Genomic DNA, 22,026 nt, shown 5'->3' on the forward strand with positions numbered 1-22,026 from the left:
GCAGGCCTGGAGGCTGGGAGCAAGCAGGTTCAGGTAGCTGCCTTCCTCACTCCTCCTGTCCCCCGTCACTACACGTACAGAGTGCTGGCATCACTCTTCCCACCGACAGCCGAGTCACAGCCCTGGTGCCCTCTGAGTCCGCCATCCGTAGGCTGAGCCCTGAGGACCAGGCCTTCTGGCTGCAGCCAAGGGCGCTGCCGCAGCTGGTCAGGTGGGCAGCCAGGGCAGGGGCCCAGGGTGGGGAAGAGCCTTCTGTGTGAGAGCCCGCCCCTCCCCAGAGGCTCTCATCCTGGCTTATATCTACCTCTTGGGGTAGAGCCCAGTCCCAGAGGTCTTTGTCGGTTACACTAACCTGGTTCCATGCCCCACAGGGCCCATTTTCTCCAGGGGGCCTTCTCCGAGGAGGAGCTGGCCCGGCTGGGTGGGCGGGATGTGGCCACCCTGAGCCCTAACACACGCTGGGAGATTCACAACATCAGTGGGGTACGTGGTGAACCCTGGGTGGCGGAGGGGGCTGTGTGGGGCATGGGAGGGAACTCCAGGCCCCCAGCTTCCTAGACCAGGGCCCCGGGGGGCTGAGCTTGAAGTCCCGAGGACCTGCCCAGGGCCAGCAGAGGGGGTCCTCAGAACTGTGTCCTCACGTCAGCAGTGACCGCCGTGCCAGATGTCACCTGCGGTTCCATGTCTGCATGTGCTCACCTGTCCCTCTTGTGCATGGGCCCAGGTGTGGATCAGGGCAGCCATGCTCAATTCTGAGGGGGTCCAGCCTGGGCTGGGGGCTGCCCCCAGAGGCCTGCATGCCCGGCAGACTCTGTCGGTGCCATGCCGACTCCCAAGTGTCTGAATGTGCCTACCCCTGGCTGAGTTCTGCTTGCTGATTTCCAGAGGGTGTGGGTGCACAACGCCAGCGTGGATATAGCTGATCTCCTCGCCACCAACGGTGTCCTGCATGTCCTCAGCCAGGTACGGCCAGAGGGGTCTGTGCGGGGAGGCACCTAGGCTGGGGGGCGCTGGTGTGCTGACCAGCCCCGGGCCTCCCCACGGCAGGTCTTACTGCCTGCGAGGGGGGACGTGCTGCCTGCGACGGGGGTGCTGCAGCAGCTGGACCTGGTGCCCGCCTTCCGCCTCTTCCGGAAGCTGCTGCAGGTAAGCAACAGAGGGGAGAGGGGGTGTGCCCTCTTGGGGTGCATGGCTCCAGGCCTGAAGAGAGACTGCTGGCTCCAGGGACCAGCCTGAGGACAGTGAGGCCCATCGGTGACCCCGGCCCCTTGCCCTTAGCATCACAAGCTGGTGCCCCAGATTGAGGCCGCCACAGCCTACACCATCTTCGTGCCCACCAACCGCTCTCTGGAGGCCAGTGGCAACAGCAGCAGCATGGTGAGGTCCCCGGGATGAAGCCGCTGCAAGGGGGGGAAACCCCGACTGAACACCCCCATCCCACGGCCAAGGGACAGTCCTGGGCCCTCGGCTATCCCTGGAGCCCCCGAGCTTCTCCATCTGGCTTCCCGGCCAGGACGCAGACACTGTGCGGCACCACGTGATCCTGGGGGAGGCACTCTCCGTGGAGACCCTGCAGAGAGGGGGACACCGCAACTCGCTCCTGGGCCCGGCCCACTGGCTCGTCTTCTACAACCATAGCGGCCAGGTCTGTCCTGGGAGACCCCCTCCCCGCCCCCCACCAGCCCTTAGCCCCACGGCGAGGGTGGCAGTGTTGGGAGGTGGACTCAGCCTCCCTCCGCACTCTGCAGCCCGAGGTGAACCATGTGCTGCTCGAAGGCCCGGTGCTGGAGGCCCCTGGCTGCTCACTGTTTGGCCTGGCAGGGGTCCTGACCGTGGGCTCAAGCCGCTGTCTGCACAGCCACGCCGAGTCCCTGCGGGTGAGACGCCGAGGCCCGGGGCTGGCAGGGTGTGGGGAGAAGAACTGAGGGGGTTCAGAGCTGGGAGGTGCTGGCTGGCCTGGCTGCCAGGGAGGGGCACTAGGTTAGGGTCGGAGAGGAAGGAAGGTGGGTTTGGGGGCCCCACCCCAAGACCACCTGACTCCCCCCAACCTCCCCAGGAGAAATGTGTAAACTGCTCCAGAAGATTCCGCTGCACTCAGGGCTTCCAGTTAGAGGTAAGGACAGGGGCTTAAGCCGTGCCCTCTGCTCTGCATGCAGGTGTCTACCGTCCCCACGCCCCCCCGCCGCCCCATGCGGGACCCAGCTGGCTGGCCCAGTTGTGGGGGATAGAACAGCCAGGGCTGCTCCTTGTCTCCTTGACGCTGGGATGCCTGGGCCCAGGTCGACCTCCTGCCTCCATCCCTCCCTGATCTCCTGTCCTGTTCATCTACTGTTAGCTGTCTGTCTTCCCGTCCACTGACCTGCCGCTACCCAAGCCGCAGGCTCAGCCTTCCCACCTGTCCCCGTTTCCAGGACACCCCCAAGAAGAGCTGCGTCTACAAGTCCGGCTCCTCCTTCTCCCGGGGCTGCTCTTACACGTGTGCCAAGAGAATCCAGGTTTGCCTAGGATCACCCCACACCCCCGAGTCTGACCACAAGTGGGGAGGCAGGAGCGCAGGTCCAGGGGAGGACCCCAGACTAGATTTCAAGGGCAGAGATCAGGGCTGGGACTAGGCTGAGCCCAGTGGAGCAAGGGCCCAGAGGGAGAGGTCTGAGGTCAGTGGGGCCACTGTCTGTGGCCACACCCCCCGGGAGTGGGGTTCGGGGGAGGGAAAAGGAGCTCGGCCTGGACACCATCAAGCAGGACCCAGGGGAAACTGTGGGCCCAGCATTATCCCCCCCTGCGGGATTCAACACAGCTGTCCCTGGCCCGAGGCTCCCTTTCTTCACCCCTGCCACGGAGAGGGTCATAGAAGGCATCCTCCAGTTCCCCGGTTCCTGCTTGCTTCATTGTCTGGCTTAGCGACCTGTCCCCACCGCCCCCTCATGTCCCTCTTCCCCGCACCTGGCCTGTGCCGGGCCTCTCCCTGCCCCCTCCCCACAGGTGCCCGACTGCTGCCCCGGCTTCTTTGGCACACTGTGTGAGCCATGCCCAGGGGGCCAGGGCGGCGTGTGCTCAGGCCATGGGCAGTGCCAGGACAGGCTCCTGGGCAGCGGGGAGTGCCGCTGTCATGAGGGCTTCCATGGAACCGCCTGCGAGATGTGCGAGTTGGGCCGCTATGGGCCCAACTGTGCTGGAGGTGAGCCCCGGGGAGGGCAGAGGACAGAGACCCAGGACCGCCCAGCCAGGTCAGGGTGGAGGCACTGGGCAACTCCTGTCCTCCCTTGTCCCGCCCCCAGTCTGTGACTGTGCCCACGGCCTGTGCCAAGAGGGGCTTCAAGGGGACGGCAGCTGTGTCTGTAATGTGGGCTGGCAGGGCCCTCGCTGTGACCAGAGTGAGTAGCCTCAAGGGGGAGAGGCGGGTGACTCCTGGGAAGATGGTTCCCAGGTCCAAACGACCAGAACCTTCTTCCTGCCCCCACCCTTCCCAGAGATCACTGGCCCTCAATGCCCAAAGAAGTGCGACCCCAATGCCAAGTGAGTGAACTCAGCCTCGGGCTGGTGGGTGGGTAGGGCCCCTGGGGTCAGGCACAGCCCGGGCTGGGCTAACACCGGCCCTCCCAGCTGCATACAGGACTCGGCGGCCGCCCCAGCCTGTGTCTGCGCCGCGGGATACTCCGGCAACGGCAGCTACTGTTCAGGTTGGGTCCCGTGGAATGTTCTGGGCATGCACCCTGAGATTTTCCATGTGATTTCCCCCCTGACACTTTCCCTGCAGAGCCCTCTCCAGTCCTTGTGGGGTCTCGGGTCTCACCCTTCCCTCTGACCGCTTCCTTTCTCCCCTGCCCTCCTCCCCTGTGCGCACGCTGTCCCTGTGCCGGCTCCTCACAACTCTCTGGGATCCTCTGCCCCCCAGAGGTGGACCCCTGTGCGAACAACCATGGGGGGTGCTCCCCCCACGCCAACTGCACCAAGGTGGCCCCCGGGCAGCGGACGTGCACCTGCCACGATGGCTACACAGGAGATGGGGAGCTGTGCCAGGGTGAGGCTGGGCCCCCCACCCTGGGCGGACATGGGGCTAGGGCTCTGGCTTCAGGGTTATAAGGCCAGGAGACGCTGAGGGGCCCATGGGGGGCACTGAGGGTGTGGCAGGGGGGCACTGAGAGCGTGGCAGTGAGCCACTGAAGGCACCATTGAATGAAAGGACTGCCCAGGGCCACCCCTCATCCCAGTGTCTCCCCCTGCAGAAGCCAACGGCTGTCTCATCCGCCACGGGGGTTGCCACGTCCATGCTGACTGTATCCCCACGGGCCCCCAGCAGGTCAGCACAACAGATGCAGACACTGGGGCTGTGCCTTTCCCTCAGAGGGTGGGGCCCCCCACAGACCAGGCCGGAGAGGAGGTGCTCCTTCTGTCCGGAGTGCTGGTCTGCTCTTGGCTCCCAGCAGCCGCACTGATCAGGATTTGGGACAGGTCTCCTGCAGCTGCCGTGAGGGTTACAGCGGGGATGGCATCCGGACCTGTGTCCTCCTGGACCCTTGCTCCCAGGTCAGGACCCAGCCCCACCTCATTTCACAGGGGAAGGGGCTGAGGCGGGAACCAGGCCTTCTTGCCCCCATCAGAGTCCTAGGGGCCTCCTCTGAAGGCTGAGTCACCCTCGCACAAGCTCAAATCTGACCGCTGAGTAGCAAACAGGGCTTTGGGGGGTTGGTCAGGAGTCTTCATGGTCCCTTACCCAGGGTTGGATGGGGCCAACCCTGTCTCTCTCCTGTCCCCACATCAGAATAATGGAGGCTGCAGCCCCTATGCTGTGTGCAAAGGCGCAGGGGATGGCCAGAGGACGTGCACCTGTGACGCGGCCCACACCGTGGGCGATGGCTTCACCTGCCGTGCCCGAGTCGGCTTGGTAATGGTGCCCAAATTGGACCCCTGACACAGCCTTGGCTGTGACCCCCTTGGGCCTGACCCACGATTTTAGTTAAGACCCCAGAGTTGATCCTGTTCCTGGCCTTGACCATGACCTTGACCCCCTGACTCCACCTGGGCCTGACCCAGCTATGATCCATGAAACAAATCCTGACCCCAGCTCAGACCCCCGGCTTTCCTTTCCTCATCTCTGCCTTGGCCAGACCTTGGGCCGCAGGTGCTGGGACAGGCACCAGGCCCTGAATGGGGGCCACCCAAAATCTGAGCTGATCCTCGCTCCCCCAGGAGCTCCTTCGGGACAGGCATGCCTCATTCTTCAGCCTCCACCTCCTGGTAAGTGACCAGCTGGCTTCCAATTCTTCGGTCCAGCCTGGGCCTCTCTGATCTGCATGTCCCGCCAGTCTCTGGACCTCCATGTTCTCATTTGGTTAGGGGGCTGGCTGTTCTGGTCTCTCAGAGTCCAAGTGTTTTTTTTTTTTTTTTTTTAAATATTTTATTTATTTGAGAGAGAGTGAGTAAGCAAGAGAGGGCACAAGCTGGGTGGGGGAGGGGGCAGATAGAGGCAGAGGGAGAAGCAGACTCCCCATGGAGCAGGGAGCCTAATGATGCGGGGCTCGATCCCAGGACCATGGAATCATGACCTGCTCCAAAGGCAGAGGCTTAACCGACTGAGCCACACAGGCGACCCTGAGAGTCCAAGTCTTTCCTGGAGGATCCACAGATGCCCCGAGGTGGTCACAAGTTACCCCTCTTCTACTTAAGCTGTTACTGCCTCCCCACAGGAATACAAGGAGCTCAAGGGTGATGGGCCTTTCACAATTTTTGTGCCTCGGGCAGACCTAATGACCAACCTGTCGCAGGTAAAGCAACCCTCCCCCTGGGAAGGGATGGGTCCTATGGGGCAGGAGTGGGTATGGGCAAGGACAGCAATCAAAGCCTCCTTCTACCCTCATGATTCCCACTCCAGGATGAGCTGGCTCGGATTCGCGCCAATCGCCAGCTCGTGTTCCGCTACCACGTGGTTGGCTGCCGGCGGCTGAGCAGCCAGGAGCTGCTGGAGGAAGGCTATGTCACCACGCTCTCGGGGCACCCGCTCCGCATCCACGAGAGGGAGGTGGGCCCAGGCCCCTACCCACTATTCCACGTTGGTCCGCCCCTGCATCGACCACCTCGCAGAGCCAGGACTCAGACTCAGCCGCAGCTTTCAAGCCCTGCGGGCGAGCACCCAAGCCCTATCCCTGCACATTGAAGACCCTTTTGCTTCCCCTGGGCCGGGACGGGGTTTAGTGAGAGGGAGATAAATGAGTCCGTCTCTGGACTGTGCCCACCACTGAGGGCCTGTCCTCCGGCTGAGGACTTCTGAGCCTGGCTCTGTGTCGGTGCTCGCTCTTCCCGCAACCTCACCTGGTCAGCCAGGCAGTGGGTGGTGTTTCCCTGCGGTCTTGGCCCCGCCCACCTTCTGTCCCAAGCCTCACCCAGTGCAGGCCCACTGGGGGCCCCGCCCCCAGCTGGGGCCCCGCCCCCTCAGACTCTGAGCACCACACCAACGGGTTTCCTTTGGTCCGGCCCGGCCTCCAGGGCGGCATCTATGTCAATGACTTCGCGCGGGTGGTGAGCAGCGATCAGGAGGCGGTGAACGGCGTCCTGCACTTTATCGATCGGGTCCTGCTGCCTCCTGACGTGCTACACTGGGAGCCTGATGCTGCCCCTGCCCTGCGGGTATGACCTGGACACAGGCCTGGGAGCTAGCCAGGGGCCTCCTGCTTTCCCTCCCTGCCTGACCTCAAGGCTCACCTGTGCTTTCCCGCAGAGGAACGTCACCGCTGCGGCGGAGGGCTTTGGTTACAAGATCTTCAGCAGCCTTGTGAAGGTACTGCTCCCACGTGCGGGCATTTGTGGCCATGTGCCTGTCCGTGTGTGAGTTGATGTGTGTATGTTCACCTGTCTGCACGCTCCTCTGTGTGTAACCCTGTGCCTCATGTGTGCACAGGCCTTCTGATCCCTCATGTGAGCACAGGGTGTGCTTGTGTGCCCACGTACCTGAGAATAGCCGAGGGGTGTGCAAGTTTATCCCTGCATGTATGTCCATGTGCATCTGCCTGGGATGGCTACAGAAGAAGGCAGCTGGCTGGAGGGCCATCTGGGTACCTGGAGCCCCTTCCTGGACTTTGTGGTCCAGCCCTTTACCTCCGGCCCCCAGTTTCTGACTGTCACACCTCTGCTAACCCTTGCCAGGAGGCTGGCCTCCTGCCCCTGCTTCAGGATGCGTCGCATAGGCCCCTCACCATGCTGTGGCCCACAGACTCTGCCCTGCGGGCCCTGCCGGCTGACCGCCAGGCCTGGCTACACCACGAAGACCACCGTGACAAGCTGGCAGCCATCCTGCGGGGCCATGTGATCCGCAACATTGAGGTGGGTGTCCCCCCCAGTGCTTGGTCTGCCTGCCACCCAGCCTGTCTGCTCAGCTCTAACCGTAGCTCCATCTTCTCAGGCCTTGGCATCTGACCTGCCCAACCTGGGCCCACTCCGCACAATGCATGGGACCCCCATCTCCTTCTCCTGCAGCCGTGCCCGGCCGGTGAGTCTGGGAAGCAGGGGGCAGGGGCTCTGGAAGTGGGGGCCCGTGATGCACCTGTGACCCCACAAACTCTCCTTCCTCTGCCTGCAGGGTGAGCTCACAGTGGGGGAGGAAGACGCCCGCATCGTGCAGCGGCACCTGCCCTTTGAGGGTGGCCTGGCCTATGGCATCGATCAGCTACTGGAGCCACCTGGCCTTGGTGCCCGCTGTGACCGCTTTGAGACTCGGCCGCTGCGACTGGTGAGAGAGGCCACAGGTCAGAGGTGGACAGGCAGGAGCCCTAGCTGACCTGTCCCATCCATCCATCTGATTTTGTTGTTGGTTTCTGTCTTTCCAGAAGATCTGCAGCATTTGTGGGCTGGAACCGCCTTGTCCTGAGGGCTCACAGGAGCAGGTAAGGCCCTGGGAGCCGGGTGGGAGTTCAGGTAGGGCCCAGGGACCACCAAGCTCAGACTGTTGGACTCCTCTTGGCCCAGGGCAGCCCCGAGACCTGCTGGCGATACTACTCAAAGTTCTGGACATCCCCTCCACTGCACTCCTTAGCACTGCGCAGCATTTGGGCCCGGTCCAGCCTCTGGGGCCAGCCCCAAGGCCTGGGCAGGGGCTGCCACCGCAACTGCGTCACCACCACCTGGAAACCCAGCTGTTGCCCTGGTCACTATGGCAGTGAGTGCCGAGGTGAGGGTCCTGAGGCCGCAGGTGCTGCTCTGGAGAACAGGTGTTGGGGTGGTGGGGTGGGGGGCAGGTGTGGGTGGTGAGGGAATTTACACTGGGTGCAGTATCTAGGATTCTGCTTGGGGGGTGGTGAGGCTACTGGAAGGGGCTTGATTGTCCCAGGTGCAGGACGGGCAGTGTGGCCGGTCTGGGGCTGCGTGTGGTAGGGGGTCCTGAGATCCCCAGCCCCTTTCTTCCCCCACCTGCTAGCTTGCCCTGGTGGTGCTGGCAGCCCCTGCAGCGGCCGTGGTGTGTGCATGGACGGCATGAGTGGCAGTGGGCAGTGTCAGTGCCACGCAAGGTTTACAGGGACGGCGTGTGAACTCTGTGCCCCGGGGGCCTTTGGGCCCCAGTGCCAAGGTGGGCTGTCCCGCCCCCCCCCAACCCCACCCCCTCCTACCCTGTCCTCTGAGCCCTGGGACCCCCGCACCAACCCTATCCTCCTGCCCGTCCCTCTCCCCAGCCTGCCACTGCTCCTCCCATGGGCGCTGTGATGAGGGCCTGGGGGGCTCCGGCTCCTGCTTCTGCGACGAGGGCTGGACGGGCCCGAGCTGTGAGGTGCAGCTGAGTGAGTGCTCTCGGCATCTGTGCCCACCCTGCGCGCTTGTACCTGTCTGCCGACACCGGCGCGTGTCCGGACTGCACGCTCAGGCTGAGGCCCTGAGGGGCGGGTGGGAGGGGGACCAGGGGGACCTCCAGGAGGGCAGCTTCTCACCTGGATGTGTGGGGTGGGCCCTGGGGGACAGAGCTGCAGCCTGTGTGTACCCCACCCTGCGCACCCCAGGCCGCGTGCCGTGCGGACAACAGCTGTGAGTGCGGCCTGGGCTATGAAGGGGACGGACACACATGCACAGGTGAGCACGGGGGTGGGATGCGAGACGGGAGCCCCTCTGGGCCTGGCCCCTCCTGTCCCCTCCTGTCCCCTCCTGTCCCCTAGTCTTGCCACTCTCTCCCTGTCCACAGTGGTGGACTTGTGCCGGGAGGGGCGTGGTGGCTGCAGCGAGCACGCCAACTGCAGCCAAGTGGGCACCGCGGTCACCTGCACCTGCCTGCCCGCCTATGAGGGTGATGGCTGGAGCTGCCGGGCCCGCGACCCCTGTGCGGACGGCCGGCGCGGGGGCTGCCACGAACACGCCGACTGCTTGAACACTGGTCCGGTGAGCAGCCAGGGAGCCGAGCCGCAGGGCGGGGAGGCTCCACAGTGTGGCCCCCCAGGTCCCTGAAGAGCACCCGCCCGCTCTCCCGCCTCAGAACACCCGGCGTTGTGTGTGCCATACTGGCTACGTGGGTGACGGACTGCAGTGTCTGGAGGAGCCGGAGCCGCCCGTGGACCGCTGCCTGGGCCAGCCACCACCCTGCCACGTGGATGCCGTGTGCACGGACTTCCACTTCCAGGGTGTGCTTCCCTGCCCACCCCCAGTGGCCCTGCTTGCTCTTGGTGCCACCGGGCTGATCACGTGTCCCTCCCTTCTGCAGAGAAGCAGGCTGGGGTCTTCCACCTCCAGGCCCCCAGTGGTCCCTATGGCCTGAACTTCTCAGAGGCCGAGGCAGCCTGTGGGGCCCAGGGAGCTGTTCTTGCTTCTCTCCCTCAGCTCTCTGCTGCCCAGAAGGTATGTGGGGCCCAGGGGTCTGGAGCTGAGCCTGTGGGGGCCCCTCCGGTTGGGCCTGAGGTCTCAGCACCCCCTCCTTCCCCTACAGCTGGGCTTCCACCTGTGCCTCGTGGGCTGGCTGGCCAATGGCTCGGCAGCCCACCCGGTCGTCTTCCCTGCGGCCGACTGTGGCGGTGGCCAGGTGGGCGTCGTCAGCCTGGGTGTCCGGGAGAACCGCTCGGAGTGCTGGGACACCTACTGCTACCGAGAGCTAGGTGCAGTGCACCCTGCCCCAGAACCCCACCCCCCACCATGCCCTGGCTCGGCCGCTACCTACTGATCCCCTGAACCACCTTTCCCGCAGATGTGGCCTGCCGGTGCCGCCGTGGCTTTGTGGGTGACGGGACAAGCATGTGCAACGGGAAGCTGCTCGATGTCCTGGCTGCCACCGCTAACTTCTCCACCTTCTATGGGGTGTGCAGGGGCCCAGCCTTAGGGCTGAGGGTGGTGGTGGGGGGGGTCGCTGGGATCCCGGGGGAGGGAGCCTGCCCACGGTCCCATCTCCCCCCCCTTCCCAGATGCTGCTGGGCTATGCCAATGCCACCCCACGAGGTCTCGACTTCCTGGACTTCCTGGACGATGAACTCACCTACAAGACACTCTTCGTTCCTGTCAATGAAGGCTTCCTGGACAACATGGTAACTGGCAGGGGCTGTGGGCAGAGCCAGGCCCGATACCCATACCTCTGGCTGCCCTGGGCTGATAGCCTTGCTTTGCCCACAGACGCTGAGTGGCCCCGACCTGGAGCTGCACGCCTCCAACGCCACCTTCCTGAGCACCAATGCCAGCCAGCACACTGTGCTCCCTGCCCACTCGGGCCTCAGCCTCATCTTCAGTGCTGTGGGCCCGGACAACAGTTCTGGGGCCCCTGTGGTGAGTCTGGCCACTGCACCTCCCCTGCATGCCCTAGCCTTCACCTACTCGGCCTGACTCTGGTCTTCCTACAGGCCCCAGGGGCGGTTGTGGTTAGCCATGTTGTCATGTGGGACATCATGGCATTCAACGGCATCATCCACGCTCTGGCCAGGCCTCTTTTGGCTCCCCTACAGCCGGTGAGTAGGTGATGGACTGGGGTGGGGGTGGGGGATAGCAGAACAGCAAGGGGGTTAGTGAACAGCCCTGGTCTGCCTGGCCTTGATGCTTTCCTTATTTGCAGCGGGCGGTGGTGGCCCCTGAGGCTCCACCGGTGGCAGCAGGCGTGGGGGCTGTGGTAGCGGCCGGAGCACTGCTTGGTGTCGTGGCTGGAGCCTTCTACCTCCGTGCTCGAGGCAAGGCCACAGGCTTTGGCTTCTCTGCCTTCCAGGTAGGGCCATGTTGTGGGGGAGGGGAGGGGGCTGGGGATGCCTGGGTCCATCGACCTTCCTCAAGGTCCCTCACCACACCTCTCTTCTCAGGCAGAAGAGGATGCTGAGGAGGACTTTACCCCGTGGCAGGAAGGGACCAGCCCAACCCTGGTCTCTGTCCCCAACCCAGTCTTTGGCAGCCATGACGCCTTCTGCGAGCCTTTTGATGTGAGTGTGGGGGCTGAGGGGCGGCAGAAAGGGGCCTGAGGCCTGGTTTTGGCCCAGCCACAAAGGGTTCTCTCCCCACCCCCAGGACTCACTGCTAGAGGACGACTTCCCCGACACCCAGAGGATCCTCGCAGTCAAGTGAGGCAGCCAGGGCCGAGCAGAGGCATGAGCGAGAGGGAGACGGCTTTTATTGCCCGCCTTGGACCGAGGCCCAGCGTGGACGGGGCAGGAGTGGGGGGGAGGACCTGCTCTGGACAATAAAGGCGCCCTCAGCGGATGTGGGCCATGTCGCTGAGAAAGGGCGTCTTCATGCAGCCGGTGCACAGCTGGTCCATCCAGAGCGGCGCCTCGTGCTGCAGGGGCGTGCGGCGCGGGTAGAAGGTGAAGTCCACGCGGTAGTTGAGGAGACAGCTGAGGGAGGCCATGTAGAGGTCCGAGAAGCGCACGAGGCGCCGGGAGAAGTAGGTGGGGTTGTGGAAGGTGCGGAAGATGCTCCCGAACTGGGCGTTGAACAGGGCCTTGGTGATGCACCTGTGGGAGAGACACAGGGCACTCGAGGGGGCCCAGGAGCCGTGGTATGGGGAGGCCCTTCCCACGCCCTCCACGGCCCACCTCAGCTCCTGCCGCTCCTTCACCCAGGCCGCCAGCACCTGCTGCGATTCGGCATCCTGGTACGTCTGTGGGAGACCAGAGGGTGCTGGGGTGTGCCCAGGCGGCAGCCCTGCCCTCCCCACCGCCCTGCTCCTGCCCCCCCCCCCCACCTGCATGCGCTCCAGCAGCCCCGTGAGCGCCTGCTGCCACGTCAGCGAGTGCATGTACTGCTCCGTGTTGATGATGCGGATCTCGCGCTCCAGCTCAGGGATGATGGCCCCCGTGCGCCAGCCGTGCCGCAGCATGAGGTCCTGCCGTGCAGGGTCGAGGCAGGGCTCAGCGGTGACGAGCAGGGGGTCCCTCCCTCCTCCTCTCCTCACGGGGCCCAGCCTTGCCCGCTTACCGCCAGGTCACTGTACAGGTGGTCTCCAAAGTAGAGCACGCGGGGCCCACGCCATTCTGTCAGGCGCAGGAAGTCGTACAGGTTTCCCTGCGGAGAATGGGGCTACCGCTGAGCACAGTGTACTGGGGGCTCCCGTGGGGCTGCCGGAACCCCGCCCTGTCCTCCACTGCCCCTCCCAAATCCCCAGAGGCAGTGAGGCCCCTCCAGCTGGACGCCCAGCTGCCCTTTCCCATGGCCTCACTGACCCGGGGCTCTGGCCCTGGTCTCCTCCCCCTCACAGTCGGGAAGGGGGTCTGCCTGCCCCAGGAAAGTCTCCTGTGGGCCTGGCACGGTGCCCTGTGCCTCCAGGGCCTCCCCTCCCTGTGGCCTCACACCCGCCCCAGGGATCTCACGCTGTGGGAAACAAACCACAGCAGCAAGCCCTTGGCCCTGCAGCCCTTCCTGTCCTCCCAGGGAGCCCGGAGGGACCCGGCGGAGCTCACTGCAGAGCCATCTGCCCCGCCGGCTCCAGAGCCAGAGAAGAGATGAAGGCAGTCAGGCTTAAACACAATAGAGGAGGCTCTCGGGAGAGCAGAAAATGGGGCAGGGGGCCCAGAGCAGGAAGTGCAGCAGCCGCTGGGGCAGGTGCCAGGAGCCCATAGCCCAGCAATGAGCAGAATTCACACTGGGCACAAAGGAGTCAGCCCGTGCTGCAAGCGGCCAGGAGATTGCTGAATTCAGCTCAGGTGGGCAGTCAGGTACGAGGGGGTGTGTGCCGAGGATGGGCCCCGCACCAAGAGAGAATCTTGAGGGCCAGGTGCTGCATCAGGCAAGATGGAGCCTGAGGTTCCGCAAAGGGAGCCAGGGAGGGAGCACAAAGATGAGAAGTAAGCAGGATCCAAGGCGTGCGTGTGTGTGCGTACACACACACACAGTGAAATTTCAGATCAGGCATAAAGAAAAGGCTAAAAGCTGCCACAGGAGAAAAAGTCCCATGTTCCCCACAAAGGTGCATGACCCACCTCAGGCTTAGCTAAGATGCTGAGACAAAGGAGCCGAGAGAGCGAGCCTGAGCCCAAAGAGACCATGGAGAGCTGGGGCCACAGGGCTAGGAGTACTGCCTGCAGGTCAGGCCTCGGCTCTGGATACCCCAGGCTGGCTGCCCACCCCCATCCCCGGAACCTCCACCCTCAAGGAGACCAGCTCAGCCAGGATTTCCGCATTCCATCCAGGACTAAATGCCTTAATCCTGCTCCTTAATTGCCACCCAACCCTGGCACTAGGCCCCCTAGGCCCCCTTCTCATCTTCCTAGACACCAGCTAGGAAAAGGGGTCTCCCCTGAAGGCCTGTGAGCTGCTCCTACAGCTGGTCTGGCCGTAGCAGGGTGGTCAGCCCCAAGTAACAGCGCCACTGATCGTCTGGGGGACTTTCAGTAAATGCCTGGATAATGTGAGGGCTTTGTACCACAATTCAGGAGAACACTTTTCTTGGTTTGTTTACACCCTACCTCTTCTGTGGATGAGGAAAAGCACGGCACAGAGAGGCCAAATGACTCGTCCAGACTCTTTCTGCTAATGAGCAGTAAACTCCAACACAGGCAGCCTGACCAGGCCTGTGCCCTCACAGCCGTTCCCTGGTGTCCCGGGACACAGTGCAAGGGGGCAGAGGCATGGCCGGCGTGTCGGGGTGCGGCAGGGCCCAGGAGGCCGTGCAGCTGCCCCCTCTGCAACCTGGGGCCAGGGAGAGGCCACCTGCATGGCACTCACCTGCCGATAGATTTTGCCCTTCTCCAGGCTGGTGATGCGGTCCCAGTGCAGGGAGCCCTTCTCATCGAGTTTTCGGAAAGGCCTGGTGCAGGACAGAGAGGGGGCGGTAAAGGGCTGGATTTCCAGTGTGGGGCAGGACTGGGTGGGGGGTGGCGTGTAGGCACCATCTCCATTGGCCACGTGCTGACAAGGGGGTGTCTCCACCCCAAGCACGCAGGGTGCCAGGCAAAGGCTGGTTCCCACGCCCCAGCCCCATCACCCCAGCGAGGCCCATACTTGCGCCGGTCGGTGAAGAAGCTGGGTTTGTCTGCCTGGACAATGACCACATCGAAGAGCTGACGCCAGTCGGGGCCCACCATGTGCCGCATCCCCTTGTCCCTGGGCAGAGGCAGAGGTAGGGCAGAAGTGGGACAGGCAGCAGCGAGGTGGAGGGGCCCAAGACCCCTCTGGCAGCCCGTCCGATCCCTCCTCCCCACCCAGGCGGCTCACACGAAGCTGAAGGGGCTGTTGGTGATGAGGAACAGCTGCTTCCCATGTGCCACCAGGCGGCTCAGGACAGCGAACGTCTCGTCCCCTCTCAGGATGTACTTCTCTAATGGGGACACGGGTCTGTGAGGGCAAACCCGTGCCCTGCCCAGGAACCCGCAGGAGGGGCTACAGCCCATCCTCACCCATATCCCGCTCGATCCACTGGTACATGAGGCCCTTCACGTGCACGTCCCGAATGGCATCCTGGGGGCAGTGGAGGGACAGTGAGGCTGTAGCAGGGCCTAGGAAGTGGGCCCTGCTGTGGCCAACTTTATCTTCTCTGCCACCCTGAGAGGCAGGCCACAGGTCCTCACCGTCACATCCTTATAGAGGTGCGCCTGGTCAAACTCCAGGCCGTGACCCAGGAAGTGGTCTACCACGCAGGACAGCAGCGCCATCTCCGGCAGTGAGAAGATGTCCATGAACTGCTTGATGGAGGGACCCTGCAGAGGGGACCACCGCCTCAGCAAGCCCCCGGCCTCGGCCCCCAGTTCTGGAGGCCACAGGCTCTGAATCTGGCTTGCCACACTAGGGTGGGCACTGCCTGCGGGTCAGGGCAGCGCCCCAGGGAGCGGGCCCCTGTGATGAGATCACTGCGCGGGCTGCCCGGGGCCATGGCCCATGAGTGGGTACCTTGCCGTAGAAGCCGCTCATCTGGTACAGTGGGATGTGCTGGGTGCCCCCGTATAAATCAATCACCTCCTCGTCAGGCACAGGCTGGAGGCCCCTGGGCGGGTATGCAGACATCAAGAGTCCAAAGTAGTCCAGAGCCGAGGCCCCGGTAGAGTTGGGGGTGAAGGGGAAGCAGGGTGCGGCCAGGAAGTCTGCACTGACCTGTAGGCCGTCCCCAGCTGCACGTAATGGAAGGCGTCGATCTTCATCAGCAGGCTCTGGGAGCGCCACAGGAGTGGGAGAGGTGGGGAGAAAGGGGTCTGCACTGGCCCTGGGACAGCCTCTTCCAGCCTCTGGGCTACAGCCCCAATGGGAAGGTACCGAGGGGATCATGTGCCCGTCGAGAGGAAGTCCCCTTAGAGGACAGGGGCCAAGGCACATCCCGTCAGGAGGAGCTGCTGGGGTCCGGGGCCTCGGCACTCACCTTCTGAATGTCGTAGTGGAGGCCTCGGATGGCAAAGCTGGGGTCATAGTCATACTTTCGGATCCCCTCTGGGTACTGTTGAGGGGAAGTGGGCCAGGCTGAGTCAGGGGCATCAGCACAGACTTCTGGAGGGGCTGCCGCCTCAGGGGAGCCCCGTGCCTCAGCCTGGGATCACTCCAGTGCCGAGGCCCCCTGCCCGGCCAGCCTCACCTTGTAGTGCTCAATCAGGATGTCCCGGGCAGCAGTGAAGATCTCGGGGTGCAGCGCATCTGCATACTGAGCCAGTGTGTAGTCGTAGTCGAAGCCGTAGACTTCGACGTCGCGCAGGCTGATCTCGTTGTTGGCATAGATGGCTGCTGGGTTCAGGAGGCTGCAGACCTCCGGGGGCAGGAGGTCTAGAGGGAGGAGATGCAGTATGAGGAGGAGGTGAACCCAGCGGCAGCAAACAGTTACCAAGCACTTTCCAGGTGCCCAGGCCCAGGAGCCTTGTGAAACCACGCAGGATGCATAATCTCAGCCCCAGGCTGCATATGGTCAAAGTGAGGCTCAGAGGGACCACCTGCCCAGGGTCACATGGTTGGGGGTAAGGCAGAGTTGGCAATGGGCCAAGGCCCCGTCTGGGGTTACATCAAGGCCCGCAGCTCAGCAGGTGCGCTGAGCCCATGTTTCCTCCAGGCTCCTGTGAACCCGTCTGAGCCGTGGCTCTGCTCAGAACTTTCCACCTTGCCTGCAGCCTGAGCTGGGCCTGAGGGACGTGACAGGAATGGGGGGTACTAGGCAGCTCCTCTGTCACTCGCACTCCCTGCTTGGTGCACCTGCCACAGCTTGTGGCCCCTCTAATCGGATTTTAGCTGCCCGCCAGTCTACATAATAACATTTGCTGTTTCGAGCCAGGGAACATTGCTAATTACGACAGGCAGGACGTGTGATGTTGGGTTGTGGGGCAAGTAACCAGGCCGCTCCCCACTGGGGATGTGGTCATAGTCATCCCAGGCCCCCTGGCTGCTACGGGGGGTTGAGTGGTACACTGTTCAGAGTAGGTTCCGAGGGAGGCAGATGAGGGTGAAGGGGGTCCCAGGCTCATCTGCCTCAGTTTCCCCATCTGTTCAGGAGGGGAGGTCCATGGGGAAAGGGCTTCGGCTTTGGGGTCAGACAGGCCAGGCCGAGCTCTCCTTCTCACAGCTGTGACCTCAGAAAAGTCACCTCACTTTCCTGGCCTCAGTTTCCCTATCTTTAAAGGGGAAATCAAAATCATGCCAACCTACAGAATCACTGAGAGGGTCACAGGGAACATTCTCTGTGCCGCATTCCTGCTCTGCCCCCGCAACAAATGTAGGATTACGTGGGCGATGTGTCTCCGGAACCTGTCATCTCCCTGTCCCGGAGTCCCCTGCATCACTCAGAGAGAGGGGCAGGCAGGACTAGGACACAGGGCACAGTCCTGCGGGGCTCCAGGTAGTGCCATTCCTGAGACCTCTCACCTGTGGCCGAGGCCCACACAAACAGCCCAGGGAATTCCTGCCTCAGCCACAACTAGGCATCGCCTTGAAGCAGAAGCCCTGGGCCGTGCGGCATTCTTGGCAGCGGTCTGTGCTCAGAGACAGACACTGCTGAGCTCCCACACTCTGACCATTTGCCCTGGAGGCCCCCTTGGAACACAGGCTCCGTCCCTACCCCCTTTCCTAAGGAGCCCAGTGCAGGGCGTGGGTGTGGGAACAAGTGTGGCTGGTTCCGCTTGGGGCCCCAGGCCAACAGAAGCCTGGCAGAGAGCAGCTGTTTCAGACTGGTGGGTGCAGACACAGTATTTCTCACTTGGACGCACGTGAGACACAGCCAACCTCCGTTCTCTAGGGAGCTGCTTCTGAGATGCCCCTGAGGTCACTAGGACCCTGGACCTTGCTCTCCTCACGGGCCTGAGTTCTTGGGTGCCAATGGTAACTCTTGGTACAGTGTCCAGGAGACCCCCAGGAAGGAGGGATCTGCTTGATGGTGTGGCCCCTTGTTGGCATGGTGCTGGCCATGGCCAGCTTTTGGCTCTGTCCTTGAGGACATTCCCATGGACAGATGATCCTCTGAGGAACAAAGCAGGGTAGGGAAGCAGCCCATGGGGTCTTCCCTCCTGACTGGATTTCTGGACTGAGGAAACCATAGCTCTGGGGGCCACAAGGCCCCAGTCCTTTTCAGAGGGTGCGTGGGGCCCAGTGAGCTAGACGTACCCCTCATGGGCACTGGCCTCCCAGGTTCACTGGGCTCACTGTGCAGACACTCCCTTTCCTCTTCTGAGCCTGCCCCACTCCTGCCCCAGGCTGTAGGGCCGACTCTTCCCCACAGCAACTGTAAGGTGCCATCCCCACAGCTGCTTCTGGGTGCACACGCCGGGTGCCTCAGAGGCTCACCATGTCCAGGCCTCACTCCAACCCTGTGAGGTGGTCACACTTATTCATCCATCACCCAGAGGAAGAAACAGACTCAGGGAGGTGAAGTCACTTGCTCCAAACCACCCAGTAGTAGGCAACTGAGATTCAAATTCAGGTCAGTCCACCTGCCTTAATTACTCTCCCCCTAGGCCTAGCCTTCCAGCATCCCCACACTGGTGGAGAGGCAGTGGCCTGGGGCCCGGCTCCCTGGCCAAGTCTTGCCCACAGGCATTAGCCCAAAGGCGTATCTCAGTCCCCAGAAGCTCCCCCAGAAAACCCATTCAAGAGGGTTGAGTTAGGACTCAGGGGTGCAAGTCTGGCTCATGCTGATGCTCATCATGGCATCTTGGAAATGACCTTGCCCCTTTCAGATCAAGAGTTGTCTCTGTGGAGATCTGAAGATGCTGGCACACCTGGGGTGACAAAGCCCAACAGACCTCACTATGTTCTCTCCCACACCTACCAGGCAGGCTCCTCGGGCTGCTCTGCAGAAGGTCTTCTCCAGACCCAGAGCAAACGCCTCTTCCTAAACAGCGCCCCAGGCCTGTCCTCTCCACTGAGGCAGTGCAGGGTGGGGTCCTGTGAAGCCCAAGGGCTTCGGAAGCTCCGTTCCTCAGGGGTCTTAACTATTCTGCCCTGTGCATCTCAGGTGAACACCGTTCTGCTCTCCGCACAGCTGGAGTGGAAGCCGCATTCCCTCAGCTGGAATCTTCCAGACAGGGCACTTTGTCTTACCAGACAATGAGACCAGCATCACCCTTGGGGGCTCCTCTGGAAGCTCCCTGCCCTTTCTTGGTCTGGTTCCCTCTGAGTCATCCCCACAACCCTGTGAGAGTGGCCCCAGGGCTGTGTTTAATGCTGTGGCCACTGAAGGTCTGAGAGGGGGAGGCCCGCTGAACACCCCACGCTGGTCAGTGATAGGGTCAAGCCCAAACCACATCTGCCTGCCACAGAGGCAGAGCCTCTGGAGACGCCGGGACAGGTACAGAGCACTCTCAGCTCTCCCCCCTCATCAGGGCACTGCAGACTGGCCTCTCCAGGAGACACTTCAAGGCTCATCAGCCCATTTTGCTCTGGGGGTGGGGGTTGGCCAGGAGGTTAAGTGGCCAAGGATACCGCCACCCTTGTGGACTCCAGGGTCCTGGGGCGACTTGGTCTCCTTTCTCCAACCGACAGCTTCCCCTCCTGGGCTGACAGTGCTCCCGACCTCGGTCGCAATTTAGAGGTATCTGCAAAGTCTAGTCGGCGTCGGCTTAGGTCTGGCAGCGCCGCCAGCTGGCTTTGTCCCGATGCTCCCGCCCCAACTAAGGGCCCCTAAGAGAACAAGGGGTTGGGGGCATTTCCGCCGCAGCCTCCCTGCAGGCGGGACCGTCAGGAAAGACGGTGGGGGCTCCGCATTCCGGAGGCCGCTTCGGGATCCCCGAGCTGCTGAAGACGGAGTCAGGGAACAAACCTCCCGTCGGCCCACCTGCCTCCGGACGTCGGGGCGGCCCCAGAGCCCCCCCGGGACGACCCACTGGAGCCTCCACCGAAGAGCTGCCGGGCCTTGGGGCTCTGGGACCCTGGCGAACCCCACCAGCGCGCTTTCCCCGAAGAGCGGCGCCCGGGACGGCGGGTCTGTCCGTCGCTTGGACGCGCGCCTGCCGCCGCGCGGATACTCCCCCGGCGCCCGTCCCGCTGCGGCTCACCCACCGTGCACCAGTCTCCGCATGTCCTGGTAACGAGCCCACAGGTGCGCGCTGACTTCGGCGCCGCCCGCGGGCGCCGGGGCGGGCGCGGAGCGCGGGGCGCTCGGGCAGTGGGCGCCGGGACCCGGGGGGCCGCAGCCAGGGCAGGAGGGCGTGGACGAGGAGGCCCGCGGCCCGCCGTGGCCCCTGCACGGCAGCCAGCGCCGAGCGGCCGCCCGCAGCCCCGCACCCGCCATGCCCGCCGCGCGCTGCCCGCGCAGCCCTCGGCCCCTCGGCCAGTCTGCCGCCCTCCGACTGCGCGCCCGCCACGGTGGCCGCGTGCTCCTCACGGCGGCCGGCCAATGGGCGCGGCGCGCGGAGTCCGGCCGGCCAATGGGCGCGCCCCTCGGCCCGGGGGGGCGGGAGGTCCCGGGACGGGGCGGGGCGGGGCGGACTCCCGGGCCCCCTCCCCCGTCTCGGCGAGGCCGAGAAGGACTCTGCGCTCTGCGCCCCCCTTCGGTCGCCACGGCAGTGATGGCCGCTCCCTCGGCCCCGCTCCTGGGAGGTCGGAGGGCCAAGAACAGCCGTCTCCTTGAGGCTATGGACGGCCGGGGGGCGGGAAGGGGATGGCCAGCGCACGGCGACCCCCCCCCCCCCGCCCTGACACCCCCCCGGGCTCCCCCTCCCCCGGGTCCCTGTCTCCCCCTTCGCTCCCGGGTCCTCTTGCCCCTTTTCCACCCCACCCTACCCCAAGTCCTCCTGACCTCAGCTCCGCCGCCGCTCCCCGCCAGTCCTGCTCTGGGGGTCCTGTTCCGCGTAGACCAGGGGCCGGCCCGTTTCACTCTAGCGAATAAAGAGGCCTTACCTCGCGCAGCCCGGTGCTAGCCCCAAGCCGGGTGAGACCCCGGGACCCGCAGGGACACACAGTGCCGCCCACGCCCGCTGAAGCAGCTCCTTGGTCCCTCCCTGTACCGTATGCAGGTTATCCCTTTTAACTCAGAGCTGGAGGACGACGACATAGCGGTGCAGTGCAGAGTGGTGGGCCCGGGGTCACTGCACCTGCCTGGTTCTGACCTCAGCAAACGACCTCACCGACCCCACCCTTCGCTTTCTCCCACGGGGCCCCTCTTGAGATGCTGTGGTCTCTTCTAGTCTTCTAGTCTCCAGACTTTCCATAGACATTCTGCTTCCCTGTTTGCAACCATTCTCCACCTGTGTTTTTTTGAGTCTTGAGTCCGCTTTTTCCTGAGTCGGCTTGCGTCCCAGGCCTAACGCTAGGCCTTGAGGCGGCCGACAGAGCACCGATGTGCCCCATCTGTGGGGAGCTGGCTAGCTGGACACTCTTTCCTTGAGGTGCTCCTCCTGGTTTAAGGGCGTATTTGTGCTTTTGAATATCCACTGCACCTTGGCTGAGAACCTACCAACCGTGGGCCAGATCCTGGGCCAGGAGATGGGGTGGGGCGGGGGAGGAGCATGGTCGGAGGCCAAAGGGTAGTCCCATGGGAGCCCAACTGAGCTAGGTCGGCCTTTGGGACTTGTCCATAAGTAAGCTTCCTCAGGGTGGGAGACGGGTACCCGGCGGTGACAGGCTCCCAGAGCCACCAAGAGGAGAACCTGGAGTGAGCCGCCAAGCCAGTATGCAGGGAGCTGGGTAGGGTAGGCTCCAGGAGAAAAGAGGTGATTCAGGAAGCAGCTCTGGGCCAGCAGTTCAGCTCCAGACTCTGTGATCCTTGCCAAGGGCCCTGCTTGCGCTCTCTCTCCTCCAGCCTATTTTTGTATATTTTGTGTTCACACCACCGAACTTTTTTATTGACGTTGTTTCCATTTGATGTTCTTAGACTGTGCAATAGTTGTCTCCCTTCTCAAAGATAGGCCCCTGTTGTTTTTCTAGCCTTAGGTGATGAAGTGACAGTCCCTTATAGCATGCACAGGGACTCAACAAGCGTGAATGAAGGCTCTGGTGCTCCTGCCTGGCTTAATCTCCTAACTTCTCAGTTTCCCGTCCATAAAACGGGATGATGTAAATAAAGGGGAGTGTCCCTAGGTTCTAGAATACATATAAAGAGCTGGTACCCAGCATATCATTGTCACGCTATCATCCTCGTGTTTTAGCTAACGATAATGGATCAGTTACCATGCTGCTGGCATGGTAAGTGCTTTATTCGTATTACTTCTAAATCCTCACAGCATCAAAGAGAGGCCCCACTTCGTGGAGCAAGGG

The 22,026-nt window shown here is 63.2% G+C and overlaps 2 protein-coding genes across 5 annotated transcripts in view; one reads left to right on the top strand and one right to left on the bottom strand.

The window, feature by feature from the left end:
- The window catches only part of STAB1 (stabilin 1), a 27,150-nt gene extending 15,516 nt beyond the window's left edge, over positions 1-11,634 (top strand). For both annotated transcript variants that reach the window (XM_059161095.1, XM_059161096.1), the window contains exons 29-69: positions 81-211; positions 372-483; positions 886-963; positions 1,048-1,146; positions 1,279-1,377; positions 1,514-1,645; positions 1,749-1,877; positions 2,057-2,113; positions 2,412-2,495; positions 2,983-3,178; positions 3,279-3,374; positions 3,471-3,516; positions 3,604-3,680; positions 3,896-4,021; positions 4,227-4,300; positions 4,453-4,527; positions 4,763-4,885; positions 5,191-5,238; positions 5,688-5,765; positions 5,873-6,019; positions 6,484-6,624; positions 6,716-6,775; positions 7,141-7,317; positions 7,397-7,483; positions 7,574-7,723; positions 7,821-7,877; positions 7,960-8,161; positions 8,408-8,557; positions 8,661-8,765; positions 8,944-9,051; positions 9,161-9,354; positions 9,449-9,593; positions 9,674-9,807; positions 9,896-10,061; positions 10,151-10,260; positions 10,365-10,484; positions 10,570-10,719; positions 10,794-10,898; positions 11,003-11,149; positions 11,241-11,357; positions 11,443-11,634. In XM_059161095.1, coding sequence (XP_059017078.1) covers positions 81-211; positions 372-483; positions 886-963; positions 1,048-1,146; positions 1,279-1,377; positions 1,514-1,645; positions 1,749-1,877; positions 2,057-2,113; positions 2,412-2,495; positions 2,983-3,178; positions 3,279-3,374; positions 3,471-3,516; positions 3,604-3,680; positions 3,896-4,021; positions 4,227-4,300; positions 4,453-4,527; positions 4,763-4,885; positions 5,191-5,238; positions 5,688-5,765; positions 5,873-6,019; positions 6,484-6,624; positions 6,716-6,775; positions 7,141-7,317; positions 7,397-7,483; positions 7,574-7,723; positions 7,821-7,877; positions 7,960-8,161; positions 8,408-8,557; positions 8,661-8,765; positions 8,944-9,051; positions 9,161-9,354; positions 9,449-9,593; positions 9,674-9,807; positions 9,896-10,061; positions 10,151-10,260; positions 10,365-10,484; positions 10,570-10,719; positions 10,794-10,898; positions 11,003-11,149; positions 11,241-11,357; positions 11,443-11,499 — 4,689 coding nt within the window. In that variant the 3' untranslated portion in view covers positions 11,500-11,634. The remainder of the gene's footprint in view (positions 1-80; positions 212-371; positions 484-885; positions 964-1,047; positions 1,147-1,278; positions 1,378-1,513; positions 1,646-1,748; positions 1,878-2,056; positions 2,114-2,411; positions 2,496-2,982; positions 3,179-3,278; positions 3,375-3,470; positions 3,517-3,603; positions 3,681-3,895; positions 4,022-4,226; positions 4,301-4,452; positions 4,528-4,762; positions 4,886-5,190; positions 5,239-5,687; positions 5,766-5,872; positions 6,020-6,483; positions 6,625-6,715; positions 6,776-7,140; positions 7,318-7,396; positions 7,484-7,573; positions 7,724-7,820; positions 7,878-7,959; positions 8,162-8,407; positions 8,558-8,660; positions 8,766-8,943; positions 9,052-9,160; positions 9,355-9,448; positions 9,594-9,673; positions 9,808-9,895; positions 10,062-10,150; positions 10,261-10,364; positions 10,485-10,569; positions 10,720-10,793; positions 10,899-11,002; positions 11,150-11,240; positions 11,358-11,442) is intronic.
- On the bottom strand, positions 11,529-20,122 carry NT5DC2 (5'-nucleotidase domain containing 2). Of its 3 annotated transcripts, none has more exons than XM_059161128.1 (14): positions 19,831-20,120; positions 15,932-16,116; positions 15,722-15,796; positions 15,460-15,515; positions 15,259-15,352; positions 14,940-15,068; positions 14,769-14,829; positions 14,587-14,689; positions 14,374-14,475; positions 14,098-14,179; positions 12,352-12,438; positions 12,119-12,259; positions 11,970-12,034; positions 11,529-11,888 (listed from the first exon to the last, which is right to left on the bottom strand). In XM_059161128.1, the coding sequence occupies exons 1-14, from the start codon at positions 20,060-20,062 to the stop codon at positions 11,627-11,629; spliced, it is 1,674 nt and encodes a 557-aa protein (XP_059017111.1). In that variant the 5' UTR covers positions 20,063-20,120; the 3' UTR covers positions 11,529-11,626. The 3 variants fall into 3 exon arrangements, with proteins under 3 accessions (XP_059017111.1, XP_059017113.1, XP_059017112.1); XM_059161130.1 differs by lacking the exon at positions 19,831-20,120 and adding an exon at positions 19,607-19,820; XM_059161129.1 differs by lacking the exon at positions 12,119-12,259 and having other exon boundaries at positions 19,831-20,122.
- Between the last annotated feature and the right edge of the window lie 1,904 nt (positions 20,123-22,026).

Source organism: Mustela lutreola, chromosome 2 (genome assembly GCF_030435805.1).
Source record: "Mustela lutreola isolate mMusLut2 chromosome 2, mMusLut2.pri, whole genome shotgun sequence".
Taxonomy (NCBI): Eukaryota; Metazoa; Chordata; class Mammalia; order Carnivora; family Mustelidae; genus Mustela; species Mustela lutreola.

What these genes read in the sequence shown, in the direction of transcription:
- NT5DC2 (XM_059161128.1), bottom strand. Translation starts at nt 20,062, where the DNA reads ATGGCGGGTGCGGGGCTGCGGGCGGCCGCTCGGCGCTGGCTGCCGTGC. An exon ending in AGGGCAAAATCTATCGGCAG is followed by an intron (nt 12,439 to 14,097) that starts GTGAGTGCCATG and finishes CATTCTCCGCAG; the next exon opens with GGAAACCTGTACGACTTCCT. An exon ending in AAGGAGCGGCAGGAGCTGAG is followed by an intron (nt 11,889 to 11,969) that starts GTGGGCCGTGGA and finishes TCTCTCCCACAG; the next exon opens with GTGCATCACCAAGGCCCTGT.